The sequence below is a fragment of the Tursiops truncatus genome, chromosome 11, assembly GCF_011762595.2.
Source record: "Tursiops truncatus isolate mTurTru1 chromosome 11, mTurTru1.mat.Y, whole genome shotgun sequence".
In the NCBI taxonomy this organism is placed as follows: Eukaryota; Metazoa; Chordata; class Mammalia; order Artiodactyla; family Delphinidae; genus Tursiops; species Tursiops truncatus.
Window position 1 is genome coordinate 15546098 of NC_047044.1, and position 12786 is coordinate 15558883.

Sequence of the window (12786 nt, forward strand, 5' to 3'; positions counted from 1 at the left end):
GAATGGACAATAGAATGGACAAATTGCAAGAATCAGTTAACAAGGACCTAGAAGAACTAAAGATGAAGCAAGCAACGATGAACAACACAATAAATGAAATTAAAAGTACTCTAGATGGGATCAATAGCAGAATAACTGAGGCAGAAGAACGGATAAGTGACCTGGAAGATAAAATAGTGGAAATAACTACTGCAGAGCAGAATAAAGAAAAAAGAATGAAAAGAACTGAGGACAGTCTCAGAGACCTCTGGGACAACATTAAACGCACCAACATTCGAATTATAGGGGTTCCAGAAGAAGAAGAGAAAAAGAAAGGGACTGAGAAAATATTTGAAGAGATTATAGTTGAAAACTTCCCTAATATCGGAAAAGAAATCGTTAATCAAGTCCAGGAAGCACAGAGAGTCCCATACAGGATAAATCCAAGGAGAAATACACCAAGACACATATTAATCAAATTGTCAAAAATTAAATACAAAGAAAACATATTAAAAGCAGCAAGGGAAAAACAACAAATAACACACAAGGGAATCCCCATAAGGTTAACAGCTGATCTTTCAGCAGAAACTCTGCAAGCCAGAAGGGAGTGGCAGGACATATTGAAAGTGTTGAAGGAGAAAAACCTGCAACCAAGATTACTCTACCCAGCAAGGATCTCATTCAGATTCGATGGAGAAATTAAAACCTTTACAGACAAGCAAAAGCTGAGAGAGTTCAGCACCACCAAACCAGCTCTACAACAACTGCTAAAGGAACTTCTCTAGGCAAGAAACACAAAAGAAGGAAAGGACCTACAATGACGAACCCAAAACAATTAAGAAAATGGGAATAGGAACACACATATCGATAATTACCTTAAATGTAAATGGACTAAATGCTCCCACCAAAAGACACAGATTGGCTGAATGGATACAAAAACAAGACGCATATATTTGCTGTCTACAAGAGACCCACTTCAGACCTAGAGACACATACAGACTGAAAGTAAGGGGATGGAAAAAGGTATTTCATGCAAATGGAAACCAAAAGAAAGCTGGAGTAGCAATTCTCATATCAGACAAAATAGACTTTAAAACAAAGACTATTAGAAGAGACAAAGAAGGACACTACATAATGATCAAGGGATCGATCCAAGAGGAAGATATAACAATTGTAAATATTTATGCACCCAACATAGGTGCACCTCAATACATAAGGCAAATACTGACAACCATAAAAGGGGAAATCGACAGTAACACATTCATAGTAGGGGACTTTAACACCCCACTTTCACCAATGGACAGATCATCCAAAATGAAAATAAATAAGGAAACACAAGCTTTAAATGATACATTAAACGAGATGGAGTTAATTGATATTTATAGGACATTCCATCCAAAAACAACAGAATACACATTTTTCTCAAGTGCTCATGGAACATTCTCCAGGATAGATCATATCTTGGGTCACAAATCAAGCCTTGGTAAATTTAAGAAAATTGAAATTGTATCAAGTATCTTTTCTGACCACAACGCCATGAGACTAGATATCAATTACAGGAAAAGATCTGTAAAAAATACAAACACATGGAGGCTAAACAATACACTACTTAATAATGAAGTGATCACTGAAGAAATCAAAGAGGAAATCAAAAAATACCTAGAAACAAATGACAATGGAGACACAACGACCCAAAACCTGTGGGATGCAGCAAAAGCAGTTCTAAGGGGGAAGTTTATAGCAATACAAGCCCACCTTAAGAAGCAGGAAACATCTCGAATAAACAACCTAACCTTGCACCTCAAGCAATTAGAGAAAGAAGAACAAAAAAACCCCAAAGCTAGCAGAAGGAAAGAAATCATAAAAATCAGATCAGAAATAAATGAAAAAGAAATGAAGGAAACAATAGCAAAGATCAATAAAACTAAAAGCTGGTTCTTTGAGAAGATAAACAAAATAGATAAATCACTAGCCAGACTCATTAAGAAAAAAAGGGAGAAGACTCAAATCAATAGAATTAGAAATGAAAAAGGAGAGGTAACAACTGACACTACAGAAATAAAAGAGATCATGAGAGATTACTACAAGCAACTCTATGCCAATAAAATGGACAATCTGGAAGAAATGGACAAATTCTTAGAAATGCACAACCTGCCAAGACTGAATCAGGAAGAAATAGAAAATATGAACAGACCAATCACAAGCACTGAAATTGAAACAGTGATTAAAAATTTTCCAACAAAGAAAAGCCCAGGACCAGATGGCTTCACAGGCGAATTCTATCAAACATTTAGAGAAGAGCTAACACCTATCCTTCTCAAACTCTTCCAAAATATAGCAGAGGGAGGAACACTCCCAAACTCCTTCTACGAGGCCACCATCACCTTGATACCAAAACCAGACAAGGATGTCACAAAGAAAGAAAACTACAGGCCAATATCACTGATGAACATAGATGCAAAAATCCTCAACAAAATACTAGCAAATAGAATCCAACAGCACATTAAAAGGATCATACACCATGATCAAGTGGGGTTTATTCCAGGAATGCAAGGATTCTTCAATATACGCAAATCTATCAATGTGATAAACCATATTAACAAACTGAAGGAGAAAAACCATATGAGCATCTCAATAGATGCAGAGAAAGCTTTTGACAAAATTCAACACCCATTTATGATAAAAACCCTGCAGAAAGTAGGCATAGAGGGAACTTTCCTCAACATAATAAAGGCCATATATGACAAGCCCACAGCAAACATCATCCTCAATGGTGAAAAACTGAAAGCATTTCCACTAAGATCAGGAACAAGACAAGGTTGCCCACTCTCACCACTCTTATTCAACATAGTTTTGGAAGTTTTAGCCACAGCAATCAGAGAAGAAAAGGAAATAAAAGGAATCCAAATCGGAAAAGAAGAAGTAAAGCTGTCACTGTTTGCAGATGACATGATCCTATACATAGAGAACCCTAAAGATGCTACCATAAAACTACTAGAGCTAATCAATGAATTTGGTAAAGTGGCAGAATACAAAATTAATGCACAGAAATCTCTGGCATTCCTATATACTAATGATGAAAAATCTGAAAGTGAAATCAAGAAAACACTCCCATTTACCATTGCAACAAAAAGAATAAAATATCTAGGAATAAACCTACCTAAGGAGACAAAAGATCTGTATGCAGAAAATTATAAGACACTGATGAAAGAAATTAAAGATGATACAAATAGATGGAGAGATATACCATGTTCTTGGATTGGAAGAATCAACATTGTGAAAATGACTCTACTACCGAAAGCAATCTATAGATTCAATGCAATCCCTATCAAACTACCACTGGCATTTTTCACAGAACTAGAACAAAAAATTTTGCAATTTGTATGGAAACACAAAAGACCCCGAATAGCCAAAGCAATCTTCAGAACGAAAGAAGGAACTGGAGGAATCAGGCTCCCAGACTTCAGACTATACTACAAAGCTACAGTTATCAAAACGGTATGGTACTGGCACAAAAACAGAAAGATAGATCAATGGAACAGGATAGAAAGCCCAGAGATAAACCCACGCACATATGGTCACCTTATCTTTGACAAAGGAGGCAGAAATGTACCGTGGAGAAAGGACAGCCTATTCAATAAGTGGTGCTGGGAAAACTGGACAGCTACATGTAAAAGTATGAAGTTAGATTACTCCCTAACACCATACACAAAAATAAGCTCAAAATGGATTAAAGACCTAAATGTAAGGCCAGAAACTATCAAACTCTTAGAGGAAAACATAGGCAGAACACTCTATGACATAAATCACAGCAAGATTCTTTCTGACCCACCTCCTAGAGTAATGGAAATAAAAACAAGAGTAAACAAATGGGACCTAATGAAACTTAAAAGCTTTTGCGCAGCAAAGGAAACCATAAAGAAGACCAAAAGACAACCCTCAGAATGGGAGAAAATATTTGCAAATGAAGCAACTGACAAAGGATTGATCTCCAAAATTTATAAGCAGCTCATGCAGCTTAATAACAAAAAAACAAACAACCCAATCCAAAAATGGGCAGAAGACCTAAATAGACATTTCTCCAAAGAAGATATACAGAGTGCCAACAAACACATGAAAGAATGCTCAACATCACTAATCATGAGAGAAATGCAAATCAAAACTACAATGAGATATCATCTCACACCAGTCAGAATGGCCATCATCAAAAAATCTAGAAACAATAAATGCTGGAGAGGGTGTGGAGAAAAGGGAACCCTCTTACACTGTTGGTGGGAATGTAAACTGATACAGCCACTGTGGAGAACAGTATGGAGGTTCCTTAAAAAGCTACAAATAGAACTACCATATGACCCAGCAATCCCACTACTGGGCATATACACTGAGAAAACCATAATTCAAAAAGAGTCATGTACCAAAATGTTCATTGCAGCTCTATTTACAATAGCCCAGAGATGGAAACAACCTAAGTGTCCATCATCGGATGAATGGATAAAGAAGATGTGGCACATATATACAATGGAATATTACTCAGCCATAAAAAGAGACGAAATTGAGCTATTTGTAATGAGGTGGATAGACCTAGAGTCTGTCATACAGAGTGAAGTAAGTCAGAAAGAGAGAGACAAATACCGTATGCTAACACATATATATGGAATTTAAAAAAAAAAATGTCATGAAAAACCTAGGGGTGAAACAGGAATAAAGACACAGACTTACTAGAGAATGGACTTGAGGCTATGGGGAGGGGGAAGTGTAAACGGTGACAAAGCGATAAAGAGGCATGGACATATATACACTACCAAACGTAAGGTAGATAGCTAGTGGGAAGCAGCCGCATAGCACAGGGAGATCAGCTCGGTGCTTTGTGACCGCCTGGAGGGGTGGGATAGGGAGGGTGGGAGGGAGGGAGACGCAAGCGGGAAGAGATATGGGAATATATGTATATATATAACTGATTCATTTTGTTGTGAAGCTGAAACTAACATACCATTGTAAAGCAATTATACTCCAATAAAGATGTTAAAAAAACAAAAAAAAAAACCAAAAAAAAAAAAAAACAACAAAAAAAGAATATATGGCATTTGTAGCATCTGTGCACTTCTGAGTTGATTCTTTTTTATTTTCAAACATATAGAAAATATAGAGAAGAACAGTAAATAATGTGACAAACAGTTATATATCCATCTGTTTACATGTCTGTTTTTCCTATGAGACTGTTAGTTCTCTGAGGGCAGAGATGCTTTATATTGCATCTTGTGTGCCTAATACAGAACTTTGCACATATTGGGCACTCAATAATAAATGTTTGTTGAAAAAATGACTCAGTTAAAAAACATGGTACAGCGTGAAGCTTTATTTTTAATTAAATAATGTCAAGTCCTTTTTTCACACTTCCTTCAAAGTCTCTAAAATCATTATGGGGCTAATCTCTTCTGTTACGAAGAAGAGACATTCCCAATTAACTCCTATAGATACTCACTGTCTTATCTCACTCAGATAGCATCCTTTGACTACTCAGATACTTGTACTACTTCTCTGTTTGCACTTGGCTGTCTGGCTCTAACATGTGTGTTGGTCCTTGTATTTTCTCATTACATTGCATTGATACCTAGGAAGCACTGCAGAAGGGAATGTGTGCTAAGTAAGGGATCTCTAGAATAACATGCTTTCCTCCGTGAACAGGGAGATTTAGCAAAGTGCTGAAGCAAGAAGACGACAAGACCATTCCCATTAACTTTTCTAGAACTGATTTGGGGTCCTATAAAAGGAATAATTTGACTTTTTAAAACATACTACCTTCAGGAAAGGGAGAGAAAGACGGAGGAAGGCAGGGAGACAGACTGACACCACATATGGAAATAAGGCCAGCTACATTTCCTAATGAATGGAAAGGAATCTCTGAATTAATATGCTTGATGGCATTGGCTTCCAGGCAGGAATTTAACATTGAGGGATGAACCTAAAATGAACAAATCACACTAATTTGCTAAACCTCAAAAAAACCCTAATTTTCTGTTTTTTTGTAAATTGTAAATGAAGTCATAAAAATACCTACTGAAACAGTTAAAACCAAAACCAAACATCTGCATTTTCTGTGACAACTGAGTTGTAAAGTAGGTAAAGATTTTAAAAAGTGAAATGCCAGGGGTTTGAGAGGTGTAAACTAGCACTATTCTTCTGAAGGTCAGTTTGGTAATACATATAAATTTAAATACATATGATATACACAAAAAACCCTAAAGTTTTGAAAAACCCTTTGGCCCATGAATTTCAGGAATTTATCTACAAAGATTTTACAACAAGAAAATTCACCGTGTATTACTATGTAAAACAGCAAACAACTGCAAACAATACAAATCTTTACACATAGGGGATTTGTTAAAGGTTGATAGATCCTTATGAAGGAATACTCTTAAGTATTTTTATACATATACTTACGAGTATTCTTTCATAAAGATTTATTATCTTTACGAGAAGCAAGTGGTTGTTAAAATTTTTTTTGGTTGCAGAACTCTTTTTATACCCCAAATGAAATCCAGTTATGACCTAAATTTAAAGAAAAACAATAGCAACAGCAACAATCAAAGGTGCTGGGTTTTTTTGGCCACGCTGTGCAGCCTGTGGGGCATGTGACATCTTAGTTCTCCTACCAGTGATCGAACCCCTACCCCCCTGTAGTGGGAGCGCAGAGTCTTAACCACTGGACAGCCAGGGAAGTCCCCAAAGGCGCTCTTTTTAAAGAAAGGGTGGGGAACTTGAAACACTGTCCACTCATCCCCAGAGGTTACTGCTAGGAACATTATGGCTTCAAGGAACACACTGTGTAATCCACTACTCTTCAAGAACATTTATTGTGGGAAAAAGAGCAAGATGATAAAATGACTGCATTTTTTGTAAAAAAAAATATATATATATATTATCTTTGAATGGTAGGTTTATAGGTAATTTGTATTTTCTTATTGCTCGTATGCTTTTTTCCCTTAGATCTGCAGTATTATTTAGCATGTATTATTTTCATAAGGAAAATATTATTTTTAAATCTATATTTTAAAGTTGGATTCTTCTGTACAGTAAGCTTTCCATATCCCTTTATTTCAGCTGGTATTTTAAGGTATTAACAATTCTTTAGATGCTTGCTCAACTAGAGAAAGATGTCTTTTATCTGACAATCAAGGAGATATTAAAATTCAGGTAAATGGACCCTTACTGGCAAGTTTCTCTACATCCTTACTACAGATTTCCCTTATGCTAAGTTATGTATACCTCAGTAAAAAGTACTCTATGTTCTGATTTCTGTGTCTTTTCACATGCTGTTCAATTTCTGTGAAATGTTTCATACTCCCATTCAAATGGCCAAATCATTCTCAGTCTTCAGATCTCAGGAGAGACTTTCAGGGGTCTTCTCTAACTATACTAAGTATTCTCCATCATTGTACTGTTTCTCTCCTAGTACTTAACACAATTTATATATTTGTTTACTTATTACCTATATCACCAATAAAACTGAAGTCTGCAGAGACTGTGTATTATTTGCCAATATATTACACAACGCCTAGCATAATACCTGGCAATTGTTCATAAATATTTGTTGACTGATTTACTAAATGCTTGCTAAAATTTGAATTTAGAGACTTATGGAGACTCAAGTGGTTTAAAATAAGCTTTCCCACACTCTTGCCTAAGTGGGTTGGCAAGGTCCTGTTTTCAATACTGTTCATAATTTCTGATAATTTCAATAATAGCCCAGAGTCATATTAACTAGGCACATTTTATAATGCTTGTATAAAGTGATCCATGACTCACGAGAGTTCTGTTGAGATGCTGCTTCACGACTACTGATCCTTTATCATGTATCTTTTGGAAAATAAACATTCTATAATACAGAATAAGTATTTGCCACTTCAACATTTTCTAAAGCTTCTTCCAGCCCTGCTATAAATTATAATTGAAGCACACTAATTAGGGCTAATCTCAATATACTGATATTTATTACATATCATTCCATACATATGCTGATGTGTGGCCACTGAACTATAAACCCTTTCTGTCAGGAATCTGAAGAGCATAAGCTACTATTTGGGGCACAATTTAAATAACAGGGGCTCCAACAATGGCAAACCAACAGTCTCAGAAGAGCTCTTGCAACTAAATGGAGAACTTAAAAACACCAAAACAAACAGTGTAAGAAAAATAACCATAGAAGGTACCAAATAAGCATAGAGACATAACATTTTAAATACTTCCAAATATTTGGTTTCAAAGCATAAATGGAGCATGTGGGCTTTCCACATCTTTTTCTGCCAAGTCCCAGGAAAAACTGACCATACTACAGTCATCTAAAACAGCTGTTAGGACCGATCTTCAAATATTTGGTTTCAAAATATAGACCTATTTGCACTTTAAAACCCAGATGCCTGCATACTCCTACTATAGCACTGCACTGAGATAATCCTTTCAAAGTAGGCTGCTGGCAAAAACAGATCTTTATTCATGGTAAGAACTGCTTCAAATGGACACAGCAAAATGTTAGCCTAAGTCCTAAAGTCAATTGTCAGAAAAGATAATTTGCTCTGGCACCAAAATACTATTCTTTTCTTTCTTTTTTAAGGCAGAGACTAAATTTTATGAGTTATTTAAGGTTAAAGAGAGAGGGTAAATGTGAAATGTTAAGATTCTAGAAGCAAGGGAAAAAGTTTATGTCCAGTTTACTTAAAATTATTGACGTCCTTAAACTAAGCTTCTTGTTTAGCATATTGTTCTTGTGGGTACTCAAATTTAAACTATCAAATCTGCCTCACTTTGGGTTGCTAGAAGGTCCAATCCACAGAGAAGGATCTTAGTCTAGCAATAAGTCAAGTGGTTTAAAATAAACTTTCCCATATTCTGGTATAATTATACTTGTTTTCTAGGACTCTGTTATAAGCATGGCTATCTAGTTGTCCTACACTTCTGATAGTTATGTAACACTACAGAGTAACGGGTTAGGAGACTAGGATGATAGGTGATAAACAGTGTCTTTTACTCTACTGAGCAGACATCAATTCTGATTGATCAATTTCAACTTGCCTGAATATCTTTATGTTTCTTTAAGACTGCAGGCAATGAAAATGCCTATACCTTTATGAATCACATTGTTTTGTTTCCCTTTAAATCCATCATTTAAACCTTGTTCCTGAAAGAGGCACTTAAAAAAAAAAAGACACATGATAGTACAACTCAGAAAAGGAACTGTATTTGGCATCTTACAAAACAGTAGTCAATCTTCACCCTATTCTTCTGATAAGTGTTACACAAATGGGAAGAATAAGAGTTATAATGGCTAAGAAATGTATCTTGAGTCATTTAACTGATTAATGAGGGAACTGGAAACTTTTTCCATTTCCCTACTTAGCATTCGTCTCTGGCAGGCAGCTCTAAGGACACCCCAAACCAATGAAATTCCAAGTAGATAAGAATATTCTTCTCAACCTTACCTCTTTATGCACCTTCCAACTGTCTACCGTCACATTGAAGAGAGCTTTGAGGGCCTCAATGGCACAGTCTGTCTCCTGAGGTGAGAGAGGAGGTCCATTACGGTCTATGGCCGATTCATATTCATCGGTCCACTTGATGCTAAAGGCACTTTCCAAGATCTGGGTTAGCAGCGGTAGTCCTTGGAGCTCATAGCGCAATTGTGACCTGATGTCGGTGTGCAAAAGTGACAGGACGAAGAGCAAGCGCAAGTCAAAGCACTTAATGTCATTGATAAACTTTCGGTCCTTGCACTTTCTCAGGAGGTTACAGAGCTTTGCAGCAAGGTTAAGTTCCAGGCTGAGCTGCTGTGCCATCTGACTGTTGAACACTATGTTACAAAGACATTTTAATGACTCCACAATAACTGGGAACTCTGACACCTTCTCCAAAGAATCATCCGACTCATTTAGCTTGGCTAGTCGCAGCAGTATCTGCATATTTTCCTTAGTTGTTACAGGAACTAAAACCTTTTTGTCTCTGGAGAGAATGCGGAGAACTTCAAGGCAGGACACTTGACATGTTGTTGGGATGTCCTTTAAAAGGACTTTAAATATGCCTTCACAGAGTTTCTGGAAAACAAGAATGAGTATGAAAAAATCATTATTTGGCTTAAGTGATTTAAAACAGAATGTTTCTCTATCAATGTATTTAACTGCAGTTCAAGATCTGGCTAGAAAAGGTTTTTACTTTTTTAAAGTCACAGAATGTTAGAACTGAAAGAGACCTTATATTTGGTGTACTTCTTTTACTTTACAGATATGAAAACTGAGGGCCAGAAAGGCTAAGTTACTTGTATGGGGCCAGAGTGAATTAGTGGGGCTGCAAAGGATAGAGTATAGGTTTCCTAATTTCCAGCCCAATATTCTTTCTATAAAATCACTTATTCTCTTTTAAACTGACTAGTTTCAAATGTCTTATATGGCTTTGTTCTCAATGAATTTTTAACATCAGACTACACATACTATCAGGATAGAAGGTAATCATCTGAATCATAGCTGTTTCCTTCCTGGAAATAAAGATTAGTGCCTTGAGAATTGGTTCACAATTGGCTACAAGTATAGGCTCTCATAAAAAGACTTAAAGAAGTCTGCATTTCTGCCCAGTTTCAGCTGTGCTATTTCTTCTGAGTAGTACTACTGCAGTAGTCCCATGTTTTATAAACCTTAGAACTCTCTTTAGCTAACGTGTAATAACATTTAATCATCAAATGACCCCAGAGATCTTTTGCTGACAACACTGATAAAAATTATTCCAAGTGTTGGGTTCCAAAGAGGGCTCAGCTAGCATATATGATGCCTTTGAGTCAACTGCAAAAAGGTGCCCCTCTCCAGGCTAACTGCAAAAAATGTTCCTACTGGGTGGACAAATTACAAAACAGCCCTCTTCCTCTGGGCAGCCCTGTGCCAGGACACATGGCTTGGGAAGCTCAGAGTGTGGGCAGGATCTTAAGCTTCCCTTTGTTCTCTTGGTGTAGGGCACAGATTACACAAATATATGCAGTAGTCCTGGTTCCAAATTTTGCTACCACTATCTCAGAAACAACTCTTTATTTGGACCCAAAGTGTGCTCTATCTTGAATTTTTTGAAAAATAGTTATTTCTGTCATTGCCAAATTTAAGAACCATTGATAATTCTCTCAAAATTCAATGTCCAGCTTTCTTCTCCATAAACTGCAGATCTGGGTCTCTGAAGCTCAAACCTTATATGTGCAGCAAGCAGATATAACCATTCCACTGCTGACCATTTCTATACCCGTTACATTTTATAAAAATAACAGCAACAACAACTATGACCAATACAAGGTTTTACAAAGTTTCTATTAACCTACCGTCAGACTTTAACTTTTTTAAAAAGAGGCTATCTGTGGGTCAAGCATTATGATCTTGGCAGGAATCCTAGGCCATGTGCATCTTCTCAGTACATCTGAGTCAAACAGCTATGGAAATGTCAATTTTATTTTTTTATAAATTTATTTATTTAGTTTTGGCTGCATTGGGTCTTCGTTGCTGTGCACGGGCTTTCTCTAGGTGCGGTGAGCAGGGGCTATTCTTCGTTGTGGTACACGGGCTTCTCATTGCGGTGGCTTCTCTTGTTGCAGAGCACAGGCTCTAGGCACACAGGCTTCAGTAGTTGTGGCATGCAGGCTCAGTAGTTGTGGCACGTGGGCTCTAGAGTACAGGCTCAGTAGTTGTGGTGCACGGACTTAGTTGCTCCACGGCATGTGGGATCTTCCTGAACCAGGGCTCGAACCCATGTCCCCTGCATTGGCAGGCGGATTCTTAACCACTGCGCCACCAGGGAAACCCAGAAATGTCCATTTTAAATGTACTATGCTCTCTAGATGGAGGTGGGAAGGAAATTAACCTAACAAGCTAAAAAAAACTATCCCTGGGACTTCACTGGTGGTCCAGTGGTTAAGACTCTGCGCTTCCAATGCAGGGGGCCTGGGTTCGATCCCTGGTCAGGGAACTAGATCTCGCAGGGCACAACTAAGGCTCGGGGCAGCCCAAAAAAAAAAAAAAAAAAAAAAAAGGCACTCTATCCTTTAACATACCTGATAACTGGAAGGGACTCCATTTAATGTTTTAATATCATTGTTAAAGCATTTTTTTCATGAATGCAGTTTTGTGGTGGAGGAAAGTATAATGTGCCTATTATTAAAAATATAAAAAATGGGAAATTTTCTCCAATTTCAGATCTTTCACACCCAAGACAAAAAAAAAGTACCTTCTACATACTATTTCCTATGTGGTATATTCCTGGGTGGTGGAGTTAAATAACCTTTGCTCCCATACAATTTTACCCAAGAGGGAAATTATCTACATTCCTAGTTAAGAAATACATAATAAATATGATATTATAAAATACTATATATGTGAATTTGGAGTTCTACATATCTAATAAAACACAGAAATCTTTTTTTTTTTTTTTTTTTTTTTGCGGTACGCAGGCCTCTCACTGTTGTGGCCTCTCCAGTTGCGGAGCACAGGCTCCGGACACACAGGCTCAGCGGCCATGGCTCATGGGCCCAGCCGCTCCGCTGCATGTGGGATCTTCCCGGACCGGGGCACGAACCCATGTCCCCTGCATCGGCAGGCGGACTCTCAGCCACTGCACCACCAGGGAAGCCCCTAAAACACAGAAATCTTTAGCTCTTCTCTTTCTAAACCAAAAACAAGAGCAACAATAAAATCCAAAAACAAAAAAAATCTGTGGGTAATATGGCTTCTTTCTTCCTCCACCTTCAGACTCAAGAAAGAAAAAAAGCAAAATATGAATACAAACTGGCAT

General features: G+C 37.2%; 1 protein-coding gene across 9 annotated transcripts in view; it reads right to left on the minus strand.

Annotated features, from left to right (window-relative positions):
• RIC8B (RIC8 guanine nucleotide exchange factor B) overlaps positions 1 to 12786 on the minus strand; it is a 126893-nt gene that overhangs the window by 74412 nt on the left and 39695 nt on the right. For all 9 annotated transcript variants that reach the window (XR_012324212.1, XR_002172873.3, XR_012324210.1 and 6 more), the window contains exon 3: positions 9456 to 10064. Coding sequence is in view for 2 of the 9 variants with exons in the window: in XM_019918451.3 (XP_019774010.1) it covers positions 9456 to 10064 (609 nt within the window). In the remaining 7 variants the exon portion in view is untranslated. The remainder of the gene's footprint in view (positions 1 to 9455; positions 10065 to 12786) is intronic.